General features: G+C 40.6%; 1 protein-coding gene across 1 annotated transcript in view; it reads right to left on the bottom strand.

Moving 5' to 3' along the window:
- Positions 1–9,558: 9,558 nt before the first annotated feature.
- MAP3K21 (mitogen-activated protein kinase kinase kinase 21) overlaps positions 9,559–26,329 on the bottom strand; it is a 57,952-nt gene continuing 41,181 nt past the window's right edge. Inside the window, exons 6-10 of the mRNA XM_032136694.2 lie at positions 22,681–22,803; positions 18,779–18,929; positions 18,323–18,420; positions 15,141–15,920; positions 9,559–12,545 (exon numbers count right to left, since the gene is read on the bottom strand). Coding sequence (XP_031992585.1) covers positions 12,139–12,545; positions 15,141–15,920; positions 18,323–18,420; positions 18,779–18,929; positions 22,681–22,803 — 1,559 coding nt within the window. The 3' untranslated portion in view covers positions 9,559–12,138. The remainder of the gene's footprint in view (positions 12,546–15,140; positions 15,921–18,322; positions 18,421–18,778; positions 18,930–22,680; positions 22,804–26,329) is intronic.

Raw genomic sequence — 26,329 nt, 5'->3', positions numbered from 1 at the left:
GACACGACATTGCTGACAGAGATCCTACAGCCATCTGTAGGCAGCAGATGGGGTGGGGCAAGGTGGCCACTGAGGCCTGGAAAATTAATGATTACGTCTGAGGTCAAATGACGATCAAATATAATATTGGTTCTCTGACCTATAGTTTTGGGGAATGGGGAACTTTTAAATATGGTGTGTGCAGTATGCTCGCTCTCTCCATACACTTGAGAAAAGAAAAGGAAGGAGGAAAAAGTAAGGAGTGGTGGCATGATCTAAGTCATGGTGTTATATTTCTGGATTGACATTGCCCCCTTGGGATTTTGTAGGTAGGTGGAGCTCCACAGGGCTGCTGCTTTTAATAAACCCAATGCACACCCAGCTTCTCTTCCCACTTCCACTTAGCAGGGACGTAAGTGCTGATAGCTCCAGGGAATGGCATAATTCTTAGATAATATTAGCCCAAAAACTTTTGTTATGAATTAAGAAAAGTATTTGAGAAGTTTGATGTGATCTTCACTGCTTTCTACTTTCTGAGTCTTTCTTACCCACAAGTTATGTTTCCTCTTTGCGTCTCCTGTGATTCTTTTTACTCTTTCCAAAAGAGCTTTCCTCAGTGTTTTCTCTTTACATTCTTTCCCTGAGCTATTTAACATCTTCAACTGTCACCAAAATTCCGATGACTCCAGAATCTCTGTCCAGCTCCGACTTCTGTCTCAAATTCCAGCTCCACCTGGAATTTGCTCGTTGGATACCCCTAACTTTTTCCACCATTCAGAACTGCAGACGTTGCCTGTCCAAAACCAAGCACCAATCTCCTCATGTTTCCTTTCCTGTGGGTGGCCCAGAATCTCCCAGCTGACTCAGCATTCTGCCCTAATGAACCTCTTGTTCTTTGCTTTCCACAGCCAGTTGTGCTGTTTGGAGGTTGAGCGGTTCTTCTCACATACCTCAGTCCTCTTTATTCTTGCTAGAAAAGCTGATTAAAAAAAAAATCTTTTCCTCAGTGGCTCCAGTTTTCCCTTCTCAGATCTACTTGACATACTAAATATATGGCACTCTGTTATGGGCTGCGTTGTTTTTTATGGACTAAGTTGTGTACCCCTCAAATTTGTCTGTTGAAATTCTAATACCCAGCCCCTCAGAATGGGACTGTATTTGGAGATAGGGCCTTTACAGAGGTGATAAGGAAAAATGAGGTCATATGGGCGGGCTGATATGACTTCATTTTACCTTAATTACCTCATAAGAGGAAATGCAGACACAGACACAGAGAGAGGGAAGACTATATTAGGACACAGTACAAAACAGGGAGAAAGGCCTCAGGAGAAACCAGCCCTGCAGACACCTTGATCTTGTTGATCTTGGATCTCTCACCTCCAGACTGCCTTTGGACTCCATCTGCAACAGCAACTCTTCTCTGAGTCTGCAGCCTACTGCCCTGCCCTGCACAATTCAGACTTGCCAGGCTTCACAAACATGTGAGCTAATTTCTCTCCTTCTGTTTTTTTTCTTTTCTTTCTTTCTTCTTTCTCTCTTTCTTTCTTTCTTTCTTTCTTTCTTTCTTTCTTTCTTTCTTTTTCTTTCTTTCTTCCTTCCTTCCTTCCTTCCTTCCTTCTTTCTTTCTTTTTCTCTCTTTCTTTCTCCTTCCTTCCTTCCTTCCATTGGGTTTTTTTTTTTTTTTGAGACAGAGTCTCACTCTGTCACCCAGGCTGGAGTGCAGTGGCATGATCTTGGCTCACTGCAACTTCCGCCTCCCAGGTTCAAGTAGCTCTCTGCCTCAGCCTCCTGAGTAGCTGGGATTACAGGTGCCTGCCACCACACCAGCTAATTTTTTGTATATATTTTTTTTAGTAGAGACAGGGTTTCACCATATTGGCCAGGCTGGTCTTGAACTCCTGAAGGAGAAGGAAAAGGAAAAGGGGAAGGGGAAGGGGAAGGGGAAGGGGAGGGGGAGGGGGAGGGGAAGAAGAGGAAGAGGAAGGAGAAGGAGAAAAAGAAGAAAGAAGAAGAAGAAGAGGGAGGAGGAGGAGAAGGAGAAGAGGAAGAAAATAATAATAATAATTGCTGCTCAGGCTGGATTCAAATCCAGCAATTTATTTGATCTCTCTAAACTTCCATTTCATCATCTATAAAATGGGAATAATTCATTCAATCATTCTACAAAAACTTACCGAACAACTCTTAATGATACAAATACATTCATGATATTGCAACTTCAGAGTGACTTAATAAAGGGAGACCTCTAATTTCCAGATGCTGTTGCCCTTTACTAAAAAGATTGAAGGAAGAGAACATTCATTGGCGGGAGTGAATCCAGAACTTCACCTGGGCCGTGTCCAGGTTGAGATGTCTCTTAGACATCCAAGAAGAGGCAACGGCTAAGCAGCAGGATATATACAGGTGGAGTTCTAAGAATAGGATGGGTCGAGAGACAGAAATTTGGGGGAAAAAATGTATTTAAAGCCTATGGGATAAAAAACGTGAATTTAGATGTGTGATGTTAACATGGGCCAATCAGAAAAAAAAAACTTCAAAAAGGAATTTGTGATCAGCTTTGTGAAATATTACCAACTTACAAGGAGGCAGTGTGAGGAGCTCTGAACCCACTCTCCTGGGAAACAAGCATATCTCGTTAAGAAAAAAAAAACTATTTGGAAAAACAAACACATTTAAAGCATCTGGAAATTGTCTTAATGACGTATAGCAAAAGAAGTCATCTTTATTTATTCATTTTTTAAACCTACTAAATCTTGGTAGAAACAGCAAGAGTCCATGACATTTGAGCTATGTTCTACTCCCTGTCTCCCTGCATACAACTCCTAAAATCTTTGCAATCTTCCTCACTACATCACCACCCCCAATCCCAGCTCAGCTTGGCAGAAACTCCACTCCAGACAGGTTTGGACAAAAAGACAGGACTTTCTGTTCCCTCACTCGCAACCATGGCATATGGTATTTCACTGGATGACACAGAACACCAGCATTTCTTATCTCTTCCAACTCCACATTTAAGAGGCTAAATTTCTGGTGAGTGTGACCAAGAGGCCAAAGTCTCCTTTCCTCCTCCCAGGCTCTACTCACAGGGTGGAGGCTCTATCCCAGGAAGAATCCTGGTTTCCCGACTGTCCTCACATGAGCTCCCTTGGAGAGCAGAGATTGCACTCTGTGAGAGGCAAGCCAAGAAGCTTAGAAGTTGCCCTCCCACCCAACACTCAACATATGGCTCAAATATTTTGGCCAGAGGCAAAGATATTTCACAGGAACAGAGAGTTCCAAAGATGTCACCAAAGGAACTAATTTTATGTGAAAGTATGGTGAAGTGCAAGCCTCAGAACAGTCTCAAAAACCGTGCTGTTCATTAAGAGCAACAAGCTAAACCATAGGCCATGGAGTTTATCAGAGAGAACTGTGAAAAGAGAAAGCTAACAGGATCCCTCCTGGGTCAGAACAAGCCTTAAAGATAGTCCCCAAACTACCCCTGCCTGAAATTAATTGGAGTAGACTGTGGAGCAAGGTATGCCCCAGGGCATAAGCAAAAATAATAGAGCAATCAGCCAGCAATTACTTGGTGTGATGTCAAATGAAGCAGACAGCTTATCAGAGAGATCGTGGAAAGAGACAGTTAAAGAGAGCTGTGCTAAAACCATGTCATCCCCGGGGGTGGTGTGCAGGGCCAAGCCTGAACCTTCTAAGGTGTGACACCAAAGGCTTCAAAGGCTTCATTTAGTGAAGGAAATAGATTTCACTAAAACAGTCTAGCAAATCACCATACAAATGAGCAAACAGCAACAAAAGCAAGACCTGGAGAGAGGGTGAAGGGAATTAGTATCCACAGTTGCTACATTATACAGTTGACCCTTGAATAACATGAAAGTTAGGAGCACCAATACCCAACACTGTTGAAAATCCACACAAGACTTTTGGCTTCTCAAAAACTTAACTGCTAATAGCCTACTGTTGACCAGAAGCCTTACTGATAGTGTAAAAAGTCAATTAACATATTGTGTATGTTATATGTATCTTATACTATATTCTTACAATAAAGTAAGCTAGAGGAAAATGTTACTAAGAAAACCATATGGCAGAGAAAATGTCTTTACTATTCGTTAAGTGGAAGTAGGTCATCCTAAAGGTCTTCATCCTCATTGTCTTCATATTGAATAGGCTGAAAAGGAGGAGGAAGAGGAGCAGTTGGTCTTGCTGTGTCAGAGGTGGAAGAGGTGGAGGAGGTGGAAGGGGAGGAAGGAGAGGCAGGTGCACTAGGTATAACCTTTACTGAAAACTATCTGAGCAAAAGTGGGCCTGCGCAGTTCAAATTTGTGTTGTTCAAGGGTCAACTGTGTTACTGAGTGGAAGAAAGAAATTCAATTTTTTCTACTGTGCACTCACAACATGCTTCTGACACCAGATGGAGCTTGGGGGGCTTTTCTCACACATCAAGCAAGTGATAATTTCTGCAGCAGACACCAGATGTGTGTCCTCTAGTTCACTCCAATTCTGCCACTATCTACCTGGAGATATCATCAGATCCCATAGGTTGAGGGCTCAGTCTCACAACATTGCTCCCTAATTTTGGTGCCAATAGCAAGCCCCAGGGTTTTTTTCACCTGTGCTTCTGACCTAGGAGCTATAAATCAGGGTTCCCAGGACCTCCTCCTTGGGTTCAATTAATTTGCTAGAGCTGCTCACAGAGCTTAGAAAAACACTTTTTGTTTACTGTAAAGGATATTACAAAAGAGAGAGATGAAGACGTTTTTTTTTTTTTTTTTTGAGACGGAGTCTCGCTCTGTCGCCCAGGCTGGAGTGCAGTGGCGCAATCTCGGCTCACTGCAAGCTCCGCGTCCCAGGTTCACGCCATTCTCCTGCCTCAGCCTCTCCGAGTAGCTGGGACTACAGGCGCCCGCCGCTGCGCCCGGCTAATTTTTTTTTTTTTTGTATTTTTAGTAGAGACAGGGTTTCACCGTGGTCTTGATCTCCTGACCTTGTGATCCGCCCGCCTCGGCCTCCCAAAGTGCTGGGATTATAAGCGTGAGCCACCGCGCCCGGCCGAAGACATGTTTAAGGCGAGGTCAGGGGGAGGCTTGTGGAGCTTCCATGCTCTCCCTGGGTGTGTCACCCTCCAGAAACCTCCACAAGTTCAGCTTTCTGGAAGCTCCCAAACTCTGTCCTTTTGGGATTATAAGGAGGCTTTATTACTTAGGCGTAATTGATTAAATCACTGACCATTGGCAACCAACTTAACCTTCAGCACTAGTGATGGGTGGTAGGCTGAGAGCTTCAACCCTCTAATCATGTCTTGGTCTTTCCAGTGACCAGCCCCATCTTGAAGCCATCTAGGGGCTGACAGCCACTAGTCAACTCATTAGCATACAAAAAGGCAGTTAACATTTTGGAGACTGCAAGGATTTTAAAAGTTGTATGCAGGGAGACAGGGATGAGGAACAAATATATTTCACAATATCACAATGACCTAAACTGTTCAGTTTTCAGCAAAAAATGTGAGGCATACAAAGAAACAGGAAACCATAACCCATACAACGGAAGAAAAAGCAAACAAATAGCCTGTGAGAGGGCCCAGATTTCAGATTTAATAGCAAAGACTTCCAAGCAGCTGTTATCAGTTGTTCAATTTACTAGAGGAAAACATGTTTAAAGAAGTACAGGAAGGTCTGACGACAATGTCTCATCAAATAGAGAAATATCAATACAGAGATAAAAAAGAACCACATGGAAATCATGGAGGTGAAAATGTAATAGCCCAAATGAAAAATTTACTAATGTTTTGACACTAAATTTGAACTAAAGAATCAGAGTTTGAAGACAGATCAATACAGATCATATAATCTGGAAAAAAAAGAATGAATGAAAATAAGCAGAGCCACAGACAAATGCTGGATTCACTAAGTACACCAGCATGTGTAATGGGAGTGGCCGAAGAAGAGAGGAAAAAGAGAAGAAAAAACTATTTGAAGATATAATGGCTGAAAACTTCTCAAATGTGCTGAAAACATGGATCTACACATTCAAGAAATTCAACAAACTCCAAGAAGTATATATGCAAAGAGATCCATAACCAGATGTGTCATGGCAGAAATGCTAAGAGCCAAAAACAAAGAGAAAATATGGAATGCAAGCACGAGAAAAATGACTCAGGACTTTTCACAAGCTAGCAACTCTGCACGGAGCATCCCTCATCCAGTGGACATCCTGGCTTCCTCAGACACTTCCCTGACACCTCCCACCCACCCAAGATTAGATGAACTCCTTTAATGCTATCAAAGCCCCAGCTACTTCACCTTTTTTAAACACTCCCTTCACTTGTTGTCAGAATTGGCCGCACAACTTGGTGAGGCCCTGTGCAAGATAAAAATGGGGGCTCCCTCTTTAAAAATTATGAAGAATTTCAAGATGATGTTCACAGAGCATTAAAGTCAGGCACAGGGACCATCTGAGTGTGAGGCTCTGTGTGACTGCACAAGTCACATGATGTCCATGAAGTTGCCCTGAGCAGTTTCTCATTAAAACCATCCAGGCAGGGGACAAGCCTTATCTTCCTTGCTCTCCGCTACATCTGGTGTCTCTTTCATGGTGCCTAACACAGTAGCCACTAAACGGGTTTGTCAGTGTATGGAAGCTCCTTAATCTAAACTACTTACAGTAAGTCCTCACTTAACACTTTCTATAGGTATTTGGAAACTGTGACTTTAAGCAAAACAAGGTAACACAAAACCAATTTCACTGTAGGTGAATTAATAAAAACAGCAGTTAAGTTCCTAGGCCATATTTCTGGTCACGAAAACACCACTAAATCTCTAAATAAAGACCCCAAACACTTCTAACACTAAACATTGAAATAAATGTGATCTACACATAGATCTAAGATTAATAAAAACAATGTAAGCTAATTATATACCCAGTGATTCTGGTTCAGGGTTGCAGGTGGCCAGAGCCCATCCCAGCAGCTCAAGGCACAAGGTGGGAATCAACCCCATTCTATGGCAGGGCACACTCACACACACACACCCACACTCTCACACTCGGACAATTGAGACACACCAGTTAACCTGGCATGCATGTCTTTGGGATGTGGGAGGAAACCAGAGTCCCCTGAGAAAACCCACACAGACATGGGGAGAAAGTGCACACCCCACAGACAGCAGCCCTGGCTGGGCATCAATTTTTTTTCCTCATTAATATTATAACAAAATGACACTGAATGAAACAATGTTATGTGTGGACCTGCTATAATTTGCTTGGTTGTAAAAGCAATAGCTAGTGTTTTTTGTTTTTTGTTTTTTGAGATGGAGTCTCACTCTGTTGCCCAAGCTGGAGTGCAGTGGCACAATCTCGGCTCACTGCAAGCTCCACCTCCCGGGTTCATGCCATTCTCCTGCCTCAGCCTCCCACGTAGCTGGGACTACAGGCGCCTGCCACCACAAAAAATAGCTAGTTTTTGTTCCACTCTCTGGTACCAATTACATTGTTTCATTCACAAATACTTCATCTTTCACTATGTCTCAGCATGTTGATCTTTGCAGAAGAATAGAGACAGCTTAAGCCCAATTAAATTATTTTATGTGTATATTGCAGTTCTTACATAATTTCACCATATTTATTGTCTTAGTCCATCTGGGCTGTTATAGCAAAATAACATAAAGTAGGTGGCTTCTAAACAACACACATTTATTGCTCACAGTTCTGGAGGCTGGGAAGTCCAAGATGATGGTGCTGGCAGACTCTGTGTCTGCTGTGGGCCTGTTTCCTAGTGTATATATAGCAACTTCTCACTGTGTCCTCACATGGTGTAAGGGAAAAACAGGCTCCTTCAGGCCTCTTTTAAAACGGCATTAACCCCATTCATGAGAATTCATGATCTAATCACCTCCCACCTCTTAATTCCAAAACTTTGAGGGTTATGATTTCAACATAGGAATTTTGAGGGACATATTCAGACCATGGCATTTATGAACCTATTGAACAGAATACCTCATTTCTCTGAGTTGATCTATCAGATACGCATGTTTTACTCCTTTCTATTGCATTTCACACTTACTTAGAAAGTTTTCCATTGTATTAACCATTATTAGCTAATATAGTGTTTTATTTTTAAATAAGTACTGTGAAAGTTAATAATACAAATTGGGCAATTCTTGTCATACATACTCAATTAAATCAGAACTGAGGGGCCAGAGAGGAAAGCACACTTGGGGGACATAACACCTCCTCCATGAATTTATTTTCTCTAAGCCCAGCTGCTGAAATGGCCTGCTGTCACCCCAGGGCCAGTTTTACCTGGTAGCTGCTGAAGCAACAATTTGTGACTCTAAGACTTGTTTTAACTCCTGCCATGACTCACCAACCAGAGCTTGCCGGAGTCCAAAAGCTTCTCTAGTGCCAATGAGCTTTCTTTCAAAACAATATGTAACAATTCTTTAATAAAACTCCTGTCTCTTTGTTCTTTGGACATACTGAAGATCACCTGGTCTCTGTGTATGTCCTGAATTGCAATTCTTGCTTCCTAAATAAAACGTCTCAAATTTCAGTATTTATCACTGTATCTTATTTAACTTCAACAGTACTCATACATTTTTAGGCTTTTGAACTTTTTGATGAGTGAGAAACTACCTTAGCTTTAGATAACATTTTCAAAGCTCATTCGCAAGACGTCCTCATCTTCTACACCAAGCTTACAACTATGAACCACAGGTGTGAACAGGTAGATGGTGATCACTTGACTCAGACTGGGTCTCTGGAAATTTACCAAACCTTTCTGTGTCTGTTTCATATCTAATGCGATAGGAGTAGTATTACTTATCTCGCAATTTTTTTTTTTTTTTTTTTTTTTGAGACGAAGTCTCACTCTGTCACCAGGCTGGAGTGCAATGGTGTGATCCCAGCTGACTACACCCTCCACCTCCCAGGTTCAAGCAATTCTTCTGCCTCAGCCTCCTGAGTAACTGGGATTACAGGTGCGCACCATCACGCCAGGCTAATTTTTTGTATTTTTAGTAAAGAAGGGGTTTCACCATGTTGGCGAGGATGGTCTCGATCTCTTGATCTCTTGATCCGCCCACCTTGTGTTCCCAAAGTGCTGGGATTACAGGCGTGAGCCACCATGCCTGGCTTTATCTCACAATTTTTATTAAAGAGAATTACAGGAGTTGTCTTCTATAGGCACCTAGTAGGGTTCTCCATACTTAACAGATATTTAATGCACGTTACGTTTTGCTCCCTCCCATATGGTGGGGTAATGCTATGATCTCCATGAAGTCCTGTGATCTGCTTTCCTCATTCACCAAGCTTTTATCACTTAGTAAGAATTTCTACATGTTAGGTGGTGTTTGAAATTCTTCTTATTTAAACATAAAATTAAACAATAAAATCAACATGTCTCCTTAATCACTGAGATTTTTTTCTCATACTCATTTCACTCTGCAAAAGTGTGTCTTCTGAAAAGCTAGACTTGCAAAAGGCTCACCGTGAAATGTAACTTTTCAATGCATATGTAAACCAAAAAAATTTGAAATAAAACATTTCATTCTACCTTTTTTGATGTATTTAATTGAATGACTCATTTAGTGATTTTCAGTTTAATAAGTTTAGCAGGTTAATACCTGGCCTATTAAACAATAATCTTTATTAACATAATTTTTCTTATTGAATACAAAATAAACAATTGCAAACTATAGTCACAATAATCAGGAGAAGATCAAAGCTACTGAGCAAATAGGCCAGCTATAAAAGTTTATTAAAAAAATAGACAACATATGTAAACACATTTTTCAGTCACAAGGCTTCATAATACAGCACATTAGGCCCAGGCCTTAAATCTCTGCAGTGGGAGCACCTTAATTTTTTACTAACAGTAATTGGCTTATCTTTCAGTGAACATTAAGCCTACACAAAAATAAATAACCAGATTCTGCTAAGTTTACTAACACAGAAAATTGCAAATGTACAATAGATTGCAGCAAAAGTTAACCATCTCCAGTAACATGTGAGATTGAATTGTTATATTGCAATTATTTTAATACAGCTTCATTTTGAAATTCATCATAATGTAGAGTTGACTAAAATAAAGCTAAAGGGGAATAATAACAGAGATAAACAAACACCCAGATCACATACGCTCCCCAACACACATGTGCAAACACACATTTACTAATATGCATACACACACACACACAAACACACACAGACACACATACATGCACACACATACAGGGATGTTTTGGTAGAAGCAAAACTGAGGACATAGTTTCTATCCTTTTTCTTTCATGTATTGATCATTTTAGGTATATATTTCCTCTACCCTTAAGCTGGAAGCTACGTGCTCCAAAAGGACTGAATACAAAGCAATCATAGTTTCAAATGTGATAACATTTTGGGAAAACCAAATCTCTGTTACATAATTCAATAACCACCCAAAGTGAAGCCGAATCATAGAATGGATGATAAAACAAGAAAACGTATTAAGTATCTGAGACTTTGCTGCAAGAATCCAGGATGCAAGATCGTTTTCCTTAGGGCAAAACTCACCATGTTAATACAGTCCTTTCATACTGTTTCTCGTCTGCTGGATATACCTGTTAGGCAACCACAATGCTGCAAAATTGCCAAATAATATGATTTTCCTTTTCTTCTATTATAGGTGAGATATTTTATCACACGATTGAATTTATTTTAAATTGCTGACATTTCAGTTATTCAGTAAACCTTAAGCAAGGTGCAATTTTAAATGAAATATCAAGCAATGCTTTTAATTTAGTTTTCCATTGTTCGGAAAAATTTAAATATCGATTGTCTGTCTTCTGAAGAGCCACATTCTAGAGACAGAAGGGAAGCACAATATATTTAACATAAGAAACCCAGGCAAATTTACCAAGCTCTCGGGTAGCCATTTCTGCACCAATAACTCCAGATTTGTATCATATATGTATTACCATAAAAGTGATTCATAATTTTATTTATATCCTGATCTGCTATTCAGAGATCCATTTCTGAAAATAATTCATAATATAGTTGTCATTTCCACCATATAAGCTTATTTCAACAGATGTCTAACAATTATCCACAATTAAATGAAATGTGAAATAACAACAACATACTTAACTTCTAACAGTACTGTACTGCTGTTCCTTGAGTTGTCAGTGTCTTTGGGATTATTAGGATAATTATGCATTCAAATACAGAAAAATAAAATTAAAACACACGAGTGTTTACAATACATGATATCTGTGAAGAGCTAGGTATCTGTAACAATTTTTAAAAGTTCCACTGGAGAATGAAAAAGCTTCCCACTTCTGAATATCAAATAAAGGGCTACTGATGAAGGAAGAATGTTTTCTATAGAAAAAACCTAAAGATTTGCCTCACTCAAGGGGCACACCATGTGGTCTCAGCCAAATGGCAAGGACTGAACTTTGAACATCTATTTTGGAGTTCTAATTAATAAAATGTTTATAACTTATATTCAGTAAAGCTTTTATAAGTTACATTCCATATAATTCCCTCAGGGAGAAATATCACTGCATAATTTAAGTGAGAACTGGACATATTTATGCATTATTGGCCCACAGCCAAGGTTAGGTAGTTTAAACAGGACTTTATATCTATTCCAGTCATCAGACTTTTAAAAACCTTTACTTACTAATATCACATTATTCTTGCCAAGAAACTAAAGCTTTTTCTTGGCTTTTTGTTGCAAAAATGACAAGAAAAGAAACTAAAAGAGAAAAAAAACAAGAAACAAGACAAGAAAAAGGAAAGAAAGAAGAAAAAAAGGAAGGAAAGAAACAAAAATAGTGAAGCTCATTACAATTTCTGTTGTGTACAAATGGACAAAGACATAAATGAGAACGAAAACATTAACACTGTGCTGAAGGTAATTCTACCCAGCATAGTTTTCGCTGGTGCACATCTCTTGTTTTATACTTTTGTGTATTCCAAGTTATAAGAAAAGAATCCAGAGGAAAAACAATAGACATGGCTAAAAGCAATCATATACATTTTTTGAGAAGTTGGATATACCTTACTAATTTAGTAACATGGCCACAGCTTTTGAAAACACAGCAGCATGAAACGGTTCAAAGGTAGATACATTGTGTTCATTTGTTCACCTTCAAAAAATGCTTAAACAACAGTAAGGCACTTAGTTTAAGACAGGAATTCTTTCTCCAGTTCATATATAGATGGCCGGCTGGTTTTGCTCCTCATTCTGCACAGTGGCACAGTGTAGTCCCTGCTCTGACCTTCCACGTCAGCATCCAGTAATGAAGGCACATGGGATTTAGTTCTCTCCCTGGCAGCGAGGAATTGGGTGGGATGTGGTCCTGGGTGACCCACTACACAGGCAGTCTGTGCCAGCTGAGACACTGCTGTCTGTGGGTAAGCCTGAGGCGGATCTGAGCGGCTTCTCAGGGAGGCAGGGCGAGGCTGAGGCATCATGTGGACAGTGCTGTGCTTCTTGGGTGAGACCTCCCTTGGCAGATGACTGTGAGGAGAAAGTGAGGGGCAGAGTGGCAGTGCAGAGGCTCCAGTGGCTGAGATAATAGTTGCACCAGCTGGTTGAGAAAGCCAAGACAGTATGCAGTTAGAAAGAAAATGAGTTCTAAAACAATGAATATCAAGAAAAATAATTATGATGGCAATTCAACAAGGTGATAGCTTTAAAATGAGCTTCAACAAAAAACTTGCATTCACAGGCATGATCATAGCACACTGCAGCCTCAAACTCTTGGCCTTAAGGACCAAGGAACTCTGCCTTAGCCTCTGGAGTAGCTGGGACTACGGGCATGTGCCACCACGCCTGGCTGAAGTCCTGCAAGTTTGCAAAGAGTACTTCAACCTATGGAAATTATATTTGTAAACAGAGCTAAATAATCCTCACAGTGCTTAGGCCAATAAGAATTATGAGTCATTACAATAATATTATAAGGGTAGCTTTCAAAATGGACTAGACTGGAATAAATTAAAGAGGTTTAAAAATGATGGTCAACATGATTAAACTTCACTGTAGATTATGATTTGACAAAACTGATGAAAATGGAAAAGCGGTAGACTTTTACATATTACCTCTTTTCTTGTTTGTACTGAAGAACTAATGTTATTACCACTTTAGCAAATAATTATTGGCTTATTAAGTTAGAGAAAAATATGCTTTCATATGGGATTACTGTACTAGAATTTCTCCTTGTGCAATTATAAATTACCAATACTTATTGACCTACAGAAAGATAATAAACCAATTTATCTAAAGGCAAATAAAAATAACATGGAAAATATCATATCCAGATAAAATATTTATAAAGAAATAAAGGAAAAGATAAAAAGAATGAAAGCAGTTTGTCTTAATATAGCTTTATAACCAATGCTAGCATAGCATTTTAAAATTTAAAAAGCATTTTTTGTATATATTACCTCACTTGATATTCATGACAGGTATATAAGGTTATTATAATTATGTTCACATACAAAATAAGTAATACTCAAGCTCTACAGAGCACTTAGTGTGCCATTTGACTTTTACCACAATCTCAATTATAGAGATTAGGTAAGTATAGTATTAGGTATGTATATTGTTATTGTCCCCATTTTATAGATGAAGAAACTGAGGCACAAAATGTTTAAGTGATTTGCCCAAATTCACTCAGCATATAAGTGACAGAGCAGAGATATGAGCCCAGCTAGCTTCCATACTATTAACCATGACACTACAATGCTTTTTAAGACATTCAAACAAGAAGCGGTCTACATAATTTTCCCAGCATCACAAACTTACCAAATAGTACAATTAGAACTTGAACCTTTGTCCTATGACTCAAAATCCCCCATTCTTCCAAAGTACCCATATTCTCTCCTCAAATGTCAGTATTTAAGTGCCACTTAACCCCAGAAATCTCAAAGCTGAGTACATTCTAGCACATGATAGCATGATCCAGTCATATCAATACTCACTGAATTTTAGGAATGGAAAAAATACCGCAGTGAGGAGGAGTGAGACACTGTGATACAGCAGAAGGATTCTGGGTTTAAATTCTGACACCGCTACTTCCTAATTGTGTGATCTTGAATAACATTAATTTTCCATAAGTTTGAATTCTCTTGCATATAATAGAGTTGCCATAAAAACTAAGAGGCAATTTTTGTCCAAGTGCTTTAACATCTATAAAGTGCTGGGAAATAGCACTGGTTGCCTTCTGCCCAAGCCCCTCTTGTTGAATAGACTAAAAAACTATTTAAAAATTTGATTTTCTTTTCTTTCAGAGATTCCATATCTGGACATACACCTCATGGAACTGTCTGGTGTAACAACATCAACAGGATAATACTTGTTGTCATGGGGTGAACTGTGTCCCCACAAAATTCCTAAGCAGAAGCCCTAACCCTCAGTCCCTCAGATGTGACTGTATGTGGAATAGGGTCTGTACAGAGGTGATTAAGGTAAAATGAGGTCATTAGGGTGGGCCCTAATCCAATGTGACTGATGCCCTAAGAAGAGATTAGGACATAGATGATTAGGACACAGATGCACTCAGAGTGAAGAATGTGTGAGAACACAGGGAGAAGACGGCCATCTAGAAGTCAAGGAGCCAGGCTGAGCTCAGAAGGAACCAACCCTGCAGACACCTTGATGTGACTTCCAGCCTCTGGAACTGCTGGGCCATGAGTTTCTGCTGAACATCTCCTCAGGCTGTGGCACTCTGTTATGGCAGCCCCAGCTGGCTGATCACCTGCCACACACAGTCCCAACAGAAACTGAGCAATGACATGCACAGCAGTGGAAGAGCCAAGGCCCGCAGGGAGACAAGAGGCCAGTTGCAGTTCCAGCCCTCCCACTCATCCGTGGTTCTAACTGGGGCAGCTGGCTTGTCCTTTCCGTAACGTGAGGGGGCTGGGTGGTTATTCTCCATGTGTTCTTTCTGCTTTGATATGCTATTATAGGTTTCAGTTACTGAAATTCAATTACACTTTTTCCAGAATCCAAATCATAGTTAAAATCAAGGAAGAGAAGGGTAAGGTTCAAAGATCTACGTGAACAGTATAAACAAATTATTTAATGTCATCACCAGGAAAAGATAAAATCATAAATCCGTACTGTTTCACATACTAATCCCTACAGCAGCGTTTTATGCTTTTACCTAATTAATGCAACCTACTTGGGGTGGGATTCCCATCAGACATGGTCCGTCTGTGATGTGATGGTCTGTGCTTTGAAGAAGCCCAGTAAGGTACATTCCCACATGTCTGCTCTAGGAAGGAAGATGGCAAGTTTCTTGATACACTACGATCAGTGTCAAGTCGTGGCATGAGGGCTGGCTCATGACCACTTCCTGGAGCAGTGGGACAAAAATCCAGAGTGAGCATGTCAGAGTCACAAGTGACAGGTGTACTGCCCGCCAGTGGATCTTCACTGTCCATCTGCAGCAGGCACTTTGTGGAGACGGAAGGCGTGGAAAGGATGCCCAGGACACTTGTCAGTGGCAGGGAGGGTGGGCTGCTGGCCTCCCCACCAGTGGACAGCAGCCTTGTGGGAGGACTGGCGCTTCTGCGGGACTTGGAAGCCCGCTGGAAGATTCCCTCTCGTTTCTTCTTCTCTTCCTTGGGCAACGGTTCTTCAGCAGCCTGTGCTTTATCGAGCTCTCTGAGGTCCAGTCCCAGAGCCACCGATGCTAGAAGGACGGTGCACCCATACAGAGCTGACTCCGTTTTCTTTCTCTGGGGGGATCTACCCAGACTATTCATAGGAGTCATCTCAGTGGAGACTGTGGCAGCATTCGCAGAGGTTGCCTCCTCCCAGCTTTCAGCTTCTGCAGGATTCTCTCTCTGAGCATCTTTCCCAAGAGGTAGATCAATGTAGGCCTGACTAGCCAATTTTATTTGTTTTGGTTTTCTGTGTTCTAATCCATCAGAGGAAAGTTTTGGCTCTTCACAGGACCCTAAATAAAGGTATAAGTACATACACTGTAGTATCATTTTGCAGTAAAAGTCATTTAAACAAGATTGTAAAATAAAGCTAAAATATAATAAATACATACTTTAAATCAAAACACATGCAACCCTTTTCATTTTTGCAAATGATTCGTCCAGGAGGGCTCCATGGAGCAAGACTCCAGGGCCCTACAACTTCAGGTTTACTGCAGATGAACCAGCAAGCTAGTCACCTGCTCTTTCTTATGCTTCGGGAAGCTGTTCTTCATCAGCATCAATAATAGACTCTATCGTAGAAACAGTCATCAAAACACAAAAATGCACAACCATAGGCACGAAATCACTAAATACATCACCAAATGTGCTCTTTTCCTCACTTCACCTAAATACATGCGTCAGGCTCCATTATCTATAGCTTTCCTGTGTATAAACTAACTATTCTATAGCAGCTCAGCAGTTCTCAAAGTGTGTGGCCTGGACTGGCAGCATCTGTATCCCCTGGGAATTTGTAGAAATGTAAATTATTGGCCCACCCCGGACTATGGAATCAGAAATTCTGAAGAGTGGAGTCCAGCAGTCTGTGTTTCAGCAAGCCTTTACTGAAGTTTGGGGACTATTAAAATAGAAGATTCTCCCAAGAGGTTATAGAATCCCAAAGGTTACAAATTATACCCGCTCAAGAGGAAGCTAACATTCTTATCACAAATGTGACAGTGCATAATTAAACAACAAACTCATTAATCTGATTTCCAAATAACATCTCTAATTTTTTCCAACATTACATCCTAGTATACCTAAACATGCTTGATGATCTAGACCAGGGGTCCCTGAACCCCAGGCCATGGACTGATACCGTGGCCTGTTAGGAACCAGGCTACACAGCAGGAAGTGAGCAGCAGGGGAGCGCGTGAAGCTTCTTTTGCATTTACAGCTAGTGCCCATTGCTCACATTACTACCTGAGCTCCGCCCCCTGTCAGTTCAGCAGCAGCATTAGATTCTCATAGGAGCATGAACCCCATTGTGAACTGCACATACAAGGGATCTAGGTTGTTCCTTACGAGAATCTAGGATCTGATGATCTGTTGCTGTCTCCCATCACTCCCAGATGGGACCATCTAGTTGCAGGAAAGCGAGTTCAGGGCTCCCACTGATTCTACATTATGGTGAGTTGTAGAATTATTTCATTATGAATTACAATGTAATAATAATAAAGTGCACAATCAATGTAATGCACTTGAATCATCCTGAAACCATCCCTACCCCACTGGTCCATGGGAAAACTGTCTTCCATGAAATTGGTCTCTGGTGCCATAAAGGTTGTGGACTGCTGATCTAGACAATTTGGGGTGCCAACTTTCTCCAAAGAACGCTGTGCTCTTCCCTGTGGTGCCTTTTGTTTGGGGTACCCTCTTTTTCCTCCATTCCTACTCCTTCCACTCCCTGACGTTGCTGACCCAAGCTCCCTTTTCCTTCATAAAGGAGAACCTTCAGAAGGAGAAGCTGAACCCAGGTAGTGAGTGCAAAGGTGCTTGTGAAATTGAGCACAGTACCAATAACAAATTCAAGAAATTTACATTGTGTCTTGCTAAAGCATCTTTAATTTGATCAAAGTACCAAAGAGTCTGCCTAAATGGTCAAGTATAAAGACCAATTTTATTTTCTGTGTTAGTAACCATGCTTGATGTTTTTCAATGATTTCCATCTCTTCAATCTTTTAATACTGCATACTGAATACAAATATTGAATATCGAAAGTAAATCATTATGATTTAAATTAAATAGAAATTCCAATGTAAAACTCTCCAAGCAGTCATTTTTCTTATTTATTTATTTATTTAGAGATGGAGTCTCATTCACTGTATCGCCCAGGCTGGCATGCAGTGGTGCAATCTTGGCTCACTGCCACCTCTGGCTCCCAGGTGCAAGTGATTCTCTTGCCTCAGCCTCCTGAGTAGCTGGGATTACAAGCAAGCACCACCACGCTGGCTAGTTTTTGTGAGTTTTTCATAGTTAACCTGCTTCATTGGATTTCATGTCAACAGGTGGCACTATAGCAAGAAGTCATACCCCTTAATCTCGGCAGAACTTTCAGGGGGGGGTCTATATTTTTACATCTAATATTTCCTATACTAAATTAATTTGGTTTTACATGATTAATTATGACAATAATGTTTCTGGTAAGGAAGAAGAGTTACAAATTCCCAAAACCACGTGAAGCCTAATTACTTCCTGCCATAAAGACTTGACGGAAAATAACTCCTGAATTTAAGTAAAGCTATAAGAAATGCCATTACTTGCTAATCTCCCCTCTGCTACTTTAATGACCACATAAGACTGTAAAAGCAAAGCTTCAGCGCAATCAGATGCCAAGGACAGCTCAAGCAAATCCTACCTCCTGAAACAAATTTACCTGGCTGGTCCACAAACAATGAAGCCAAGGGCATGGTTTTCTGATTTTTTATTAAGATAGTTGACCAAGGACTGTTGCCATCGGAGAGAGGTCTTATCCTACAAGAGAAAAATGTTTCTTTTCATAAGATAGAAGCACACAACACACCAATTAGGTTTCGGTGGATACAGGCCAACAATATTTTTAAGGTAGTAAAGAGAACACATCTGTACTCAGTTTTGAAGGGCTGACAAAGTACAAATAATACCTGAAAGTGAGACAGGAAAAATCTCAGAAATATTATCACTGCTTAATAATAGTTAATTTAGCATGATAAATTCATCCTAGAAAATTGTTGATATTTATACATCTCTGTATTAATTTACTTGCTTTTTGAAAGTCTGGCTGATGTGATATTAACACAGGAATGGATCTGTCACATTACACAATGAATACCACCAGATACCACAAACGCACCTTTCTTTGCAATCTGTTCTTTCTTTCATTTGAATGGAATTTGGTCCCCAGGTACAACCTTTTTTCTTAAAATTCCTTTTTATGTCCTCAAATTCTTCTTGTCGAAAGACTGTGTTCCTTCCCCAAGTTTTATTGCTTTCATCTGAAGTCACTAAAGAGAATATTAACCATATTAACCACAACAATCATATTAACCAATATTGGCTTTGTTAAAAAAGCTAAATGAATCATATCAGTTGTGAAACTACCTTACTCAAAACATGAAAACAATGAGAAAATTATTTATTTCACCCAATCTCTGGTAAGTTTCTTTCTCTCATCATAAAAACATGAAGAAAAATGGAGTAAGTTAACAGAAAAGATACAAATTCGAGGTAAATTAGCAGCAACGATTTGATTACTTTTTAATCTATTTATTTAGCATTTTGCAACAATTAGGATTTCATTGTAACTGGCGGGCGGGGGGGGGGGGGGGGGGGAACACCAAACTAAACATGTAACTTAAAATAAACTTAGTACTCTAATTTTTTAACGAAATCAGTTAAAGTTTTGACCTAGAGGCACAAACATCATGTATTTTTAAATTGTAATTTCAACTAATTTTTCATTAGTCGTCACAATTTACTTATTTCTTTATTTTTTGGTCATCACAATTTTGCTCGGTCATGACAACACTTTGGTTATGGTTGCCTTTTAAATCTTGAAAATATTTAACAGTTTTCCATGTCTTGCTTTTTTCACTACCTCACAGGATGATGTATATTCATTTTTAATATCCACATTTTGCTAAACACTATCCCTCTAATTTAAGTGTACTTGAAAGTGATTTGGGGCCAGGCTCCGTGGCTCACGCCTGTAATCCCAGCAGTTTGGGGGGCTGAGGTGGGCGAAACACAAGGTCAGGACTTCGAGACCAGCCTGGCCAACATGGTGAAACCTGGTCTCCACTAAAAATACAAAAAAATTAGCTGGGCGTGCTGGTGGGCGCCTGTAATCCCAGCTACTCAGGAGGCTGAGGCAGGAGAATTGCTTGAACTCAGGCGGCAGAAGTTGCAATGACCCGAGATTGCGCCACTACACTCCAGCCCAGGTGACAGTGCGAGACTCTGTTTCAAAAAAAAAAGGATTTGGAAATCACTGAGGAAAAGTGCTGTTATTACTACACACTTAGGGGAAAAATATCTGAAACATACTAGATGTTATAAAAACAGTTTGAAATATTATGATATACAATGGAATACTCTGTGACCATAATAAAAATGAGGTACAGATGATACATAATGTTTATATTTAATATTACATATAATAAATACATTTTCATTAAAAATTATGTGTTTATAGATGCCTGTATATACACGCATACATATACAGAGGAGAAGTTACTAAACACAGATACCAAACTTACTGAAGTGTTTAAATTTAGTGGAAAGGATTGCTACGTACAGGGAAAATTAACTCCTTTCTATCACTTTGTAAAATTGGACACATTGTGGATGATGTTTGGTTACTTACATGTGTTTCAATATTTTCCAAGTTTTAAAATATACATATATGTGTGTATATACACATGTCTGTGCATATAAATGTGCTTAGGCCCGGTGCGATGGCTCACGCCTATAATCCCAGCACTTCAGGAGGCCAAGGCGGGTGGATCATGAGGTCAGGAGTTCAAGACCAGCCTGGCCAAGGTGGTGAAACCCTGTCTCTACTAAAAATATAAAAATTAGCTGGGTGTGGTGGTGCGCACCTGTAATCACAGCTACTCGGGAGGCTGAGGCAGGAGAATCACTTGAACCCGGGAGGCAGAAGTTGCAGTAAGCCGAGATGGCACCACTCCAGCCTGTGCAACAGAGTGAGACTCCATCTCAAAAAAAAAATGCAGATGCATGCCTAAATGTACGTGTGCATGTGTAACGATCTTGAATCAGCTGTTCATTCTTTTTATTAAAAGAGTTTTACAGTAGAATGACGGATAAACAGATCAGCAGTTTTCATTTAAGTGAGGGCAGCAGAACCAGAAAAGCTTTCAGCTGGGAGTTATTAGACCCAAGTTCATCTCGGCTATATGACTGACTGATCTACACTCCCAGAGCTATCTACACTCTCGGCTTTAGTCTCCTCACCTTCCTCCCTTCCTACTTTCCTTCCCCTCTTGATTTGCTCCTCTGGTTTCTCTTTTGTTTCCACATTGATTGAACTTTTCCTGTACTAAGAGGCCAGAAACGGATGGTGAAATCTACACTCAGAAGATGTGTCTGAATCCAGCTTCACCACTTAGTAGCTACCAACTTGGGTCAGGTTAATAGTAACTTCTCTGTCCCTCATTTGGGGATCACAAAAGGGTCCACTCAATGAGGCTGTCAGAATTGAATGGGGGTGTGCACAGACATGAAGACAAGAGGCGTCCTTGGAGCACCCAGGGTCACAATGAAGATGAGCAACATCCAGGCTGGAGAACTTGAGCCAACAGCTGCCACACACAAAGCTGGTCCTGTGTGGAATGTCTGGATTAGAACCTTTCCACCATGTTACTTCTGAGAAGGAGCGCCAAGGATGCGCCTCCCTAAGCTGGCTGCATTTCAACTTTGGAGGGTTGGAATTCATTTGAAATCCCAAATTATTTGCTTTAACTGGTACACATCTTGGGCCCAGCCAGGCCCGCCCAGGACCACTTCCTGGCTTCTGTGAGGTGGTTTTCCCCAGAGCAGAAGGTGAAGACACAGGAAAGAGGGCAGAGGAGCAGCCAGGCAAAAGCAGGGGTGGCATGGTGTCCCATCTGCTCATCCCTTCGAGGAGCTGGGAGACCAGCCTGGGAGCCCTTTCTCTCTCCGCTAATTAGGCCTTTGCCTAGGCAAAGGCAAGGTTTGAGGTATGGCTTTATGCAAAATGCATTCTCAGAAAACCAAATTAGTCATAATAAATGACAGTCCTTTAAGCTCTAAAACTACAGCCTCATTTAGATCCTGTTTCTCTGTGAGGATCCTGGTGTCCGAGAACTTGCAAAAGAAATCTCTGCTGGTGCCGAGGTTTTCATTATCAAAAGAGGAAAAAAAAATGAGATTCCATGCAAGCCTCATTAGACAAAATTTTCTTTTGGATTTTTTTTTTCTCCAAATAAGGATCGGTAAACAGCAGGGAATTAAGTTTGGTGGAGAAAAGAGAGGATCCAAATGAATGGTTTAACACAGACTTAGGCTAATTACCACATTACTTACAGACATACGCATTAATCACATTCTTCTTTTGCTTAGCCTACTTTTAGGGGTTTATTTGGCCTCACCTTTGAAAAAAATTAGTAATTTTATTTCATCCGTTAACCTCTGATTCATAGCCTAACTGAAACTCTCACAATGCAAAGTGCCAGGCAAATCAGCTGTCTGTACTGTCTCCTCCAGGATGAATGCTTGTTCTAAAGCCAAAAAACTACAAGGAATTTTTAAGTATGAGGTTGGTCAAACCTAAAGTGAATTAAAGTTAAATCCTGAAAAGCAAAAATTTTTTCCCCCTGACAAAACAAAGAAAGAAACAGAAATAATCCTGAATTCCTGATTTCATTTTTCAAAGTATCCTGACACAAATGGCTGATGATATAATTAGGTTATGCTAACGTTGCGTGCAAGTGTTTAACAAAATGTCTCGAGATGTGCTGTTTCACTTTCTACTCCAGGGCCAGATCACATCACCAACGGCATAGCATCTAAAACTCATTTGTTGTGAGTAGAAGAAAATTAGACTAAGGAACCTATGCTCAAGTTTTGTTTCTCAAATAGTTGTGGCACCTACGAACTGTCCCACGCTCATTTACCACCTGCTATGAAAACACATCTGCTCAATTTGAATCCAAGTCAAGTTAAAGGGGAGAAATCAACACAGGAGCCCCCGTGGCAGTGCAGAAAGCTCACACTGTATAGCTCGGAGTCGGGGCATCATTGTGGGGCTGCTCGGGGGACTGGAACTGCTGCTGTTCAGGCTCCGCCGTTTGTCCAAGTTGGGAGAGGCCTGCACGGTTATCTTGTGCTGGAAATCTGTTGGAGGCAAAAAGGGAGAACTGATATTTCATGGCTTTCCGTTATCTTCATAGCCATGTCTTTGGCACACAGCAATAAAAACAAAAATGGTCAGACCCTAACTGCAAAGTATATTGCAGAATCGATTTCTTATTTTGGTTTCTTATTTCCCGGGTTTCAAGTCAATAAATAATGATCCAGAGCTTATATGTTGGACATAGTCACACGAATAATGATTCAGAGCTTATATGTTGGATATAGTCACACACACACACACACACACACACACACACACACACACACACACAGGAAAATATGAAAGCCACGAATCACTGAAGAATTTATAACCTGGGAAAAAAGAGTTATCTGCATTCAGTCTGAGATAGTTAAAATTAAGGCAGAGCACAGTGGCTCATGCCTGAAATCCCAATACTTTGGGAGGCTGAGGTGGGCAGATCACTTGAGGCTAGGAGTTCGAGACCAGCCTGGCCAACATGGCAAAACTCCATCTCTACTAAAAACAGAAAAATTAGCCAGTGTGGTGGCACACATCTGTAATCCCAGCTACTCGGAAGGCTGAGACAGGAGAATCACTTGAACCTGGGAGGTGGAGGGTACAGTGCGCTGAGATTGCGCCACTGCACTCCAGCCTGGGCAACAGAGCGAGACTCTGTCTCAAATAAATACACAAATAAATAAATAAAATTAAATTGAAATGGCCCTGGATTTAAATGAGTCCTGGTTCTCATAACATAACACGCTATGGACCTCAAACCAGTAAGGAACTGCTCTGAGCCTGTTTCTTCACCTGCTAAAGTGAACAACAATATTTCCCATGGTTGTTGTGGTGGTGAATAAAACAGAAAATGTAAATTAAAAGCATTTTGTACTCTAGGCATTCTACAAATGCTGGCTCTTATTATCTAACTGTAATATGGTAGTGATATACCAAGATCTATAGGTTCATATGGAAGAGAAAGCAATATTACCAGAGGAAGGAGGGGTGTGTCTGGGAAAACTTTATAAACTATCAGGAAAATCATTAACAACTTGGAAGGAGGTAAAAGACATTACTGGATATTCTTTCAGTGCAGAGCTGAGCTTAACCTTTGATTGACTGCTTTTCTATTGACTGAGTTATTTTTATAACTAGGTAAGAGCAGAGGTTAACTTGTAGATTTTGTCTGGTGATGATGCAAATAACTTCTGTCTGGAGAAAAAGACAATCCCAAATGGTTTACTGCCATATTAGACATCAACCAGGTTTGCGTTTAACCCAGCAATCTAATCCTGCATTCCTCTATTAATTTGCCCATAAATATCTCACTCCTCGAATTCTCATTTGAGGTTTTACCTGGTTCCTCGATGATTAATGAGTTTAATAAAAATCTTTGACATATGTTCATTTCATATTTGCAAGAGACCTATAACTTACCTTTTTGGAAGTTATACTTTAAAGAACTTTAATGAATGAACTGCTATTTGAGATGAAGAGGATTTGGAAGTTGGTAGGCAAAGACAGCTATCCAATTATTCATACTAGAAATCTGAATACTTTTCTTAATATTGTCTTTTCCGTTACCCTACATATCCACCAAGCACAAAATATCAGGTAAATTCTGTGCTATATGTTTTTCTTGTAGTAGAGAAATGTATATTCCAGGTTATGGAGTTAGCAAACTTGGATCCCATTTCTACCACAGCCATATGAATTTTGAGAAAGTAACTCAAGGTCTTGAAGTCTCAGTATCTTTACTGACAAAAATGTAAAAGAACCAATTATTCCTGTTTTGCAGGGCTGCTATGAAAAATTCAGTGCAAAGAAGTATAAAAAGTACTTACCACAGGGGTCGGGACATAATAAATGCTCAATAAATGTTTTTTTTTTCCTTTTGTTCTCTCCATCTGCACGGCCATCACCGTGTCATGCCTAGCCTGCTAAAATGCCTTGTGTCCATCTTCCTGCATCCACGTTTGGCCCCCCAAGTCTACTTCACAGCAGCCAGATGCATTTTTAATATGCCTGACTGACATGTCATTCCCCTGCTTAAAATCCTTCAAAGGCCTCTCATGATTCTTAAGTTACGGATTAAAATTGTAACACATTTTGTAAGTCCCTGCAAACCTGAGTCTGAGGTCTTCTTTCTGCTCCAGCCTCATCTTGCCCTATTCTCCTCTCACTTGTCATGGCCTAGAGGAGGGGTCAGCACACTTCTGCAAAATGCCCCATTTTAGGCTCTGCGAGCCGCCCAGTCTCTGTAACAACTGCCTGACTCCATTGCTGTGACAGAAAGCAGCCACAGTCAACACAAAGATGAATGTGTCCCAGTATAACCATCTTTATGGATATTGAAATTTCATATCGGTTTCACATCATGTCAGGTACAACGAAGTATTCTTCTTCCTCTTTGATTTTTTTCAAGCATTTAAAAGTGTAAAAACCATTCTGAGATCTTGGCTGTACAAAGCAGGTAGAGGCAGGATTGGGCCCATAGGTCAGTGTGCTGAGCCCCGTTCAAACCACACTGAACTTTCTTCAATTCCTGGAAGAAACCAAGTTTCCTCCGCATGTGCTCTCAGCCTATTCTCTTTCTTCATCTTCTGTATTTGGTAAATTCCTGTATCAAGTCTCAATTTAAATGTTACTTCTTTTTTTGGAGATGGAGTCTTGCTCTGTCGCTCAGGCTGGAGTGCAATGGCGCGATCTCGGCGCGCTGCAACTTCCACCTCCCGGGTTCAAGCAATCCTCCTGCCTCAGCCTCCTGAGTAGCTGAGATTACAGGCACACACCACCACACCTGGCTAATTTTTTTTTTTTTTTTGTATTTTGCTAGAGACAGGGTTTCACCATGTTGCCCAGGCTGGTTTTGAACTCCGTTAGGAAGCCTTCTATGATCACCTTAGACCAGGTTACATCTCTGCACTAATCACTGTCATGTGACGTTTCCCTCACAGTAGCTAATGATTATAGAAAGCAAATAAGTATTGAATTATTAGCTTAAGTTCTGCCCCCTCCCTCAATGTAAGGTAAGAGCTCTATGGGCAGAGACCATGACAGTCTCCATGACTTCAGACTGGCACAGTGCCTTGCACATTACAGGTACTCAGAAAACTTTGCTGAATGAATACTTTCTCTGTGGGAAACACCAGTGCAGAGACTGCATAAATATTTTATCGTCACCCCTACTATTGGGGACACAGCAGATCCTCAGGTGTTTGTTGATGGAGAAAGTTATGCAGGGTTCATGTACAGGATCAGGCTGGTGCTTGAAGTGAGTTGCTGAGGAATACACAGCAGGCTGGAGGAGATTTGGAAGACAAACCAAACCGAAAGGAAAGACCAAATGGGAGGCTCCTCCATCTGATGAGTCATACTTTTTTTTTTAAGACAAGATTTCACTCTGATGTCCAGGCTGGAGCGCAGTGGTGCAATCTCAGTCCACTGCAGCCTTGACCTCCCCTGGCTCAAGCAATTTTCCTGGGTCAGCCTACTGAGTAGCTGGTACTACAGGCAGGCACCACCATGCCCAGCTAATTTTTGTAT

The sequence above is a fragment of the Hylobates moloch genome, unplaced genomic scaffold, assembly GCF_009828535.3.
Source record: "Hylobates moloch isolate HMO894 unplaced genomic scaffold, HMol_V3 SCAFFOLD_18, whole genome shotgun sequence".
NCBI lineage: Eukaryota > Metazoa > Chordata > Mammalia > Primates > Hylobatidae > Hylobates > Hylobates moloch.
Note: the sequence above shows the minus strand (reverse complement) of the source record. Positions and strands in the feature narration are given on the sequence as shown.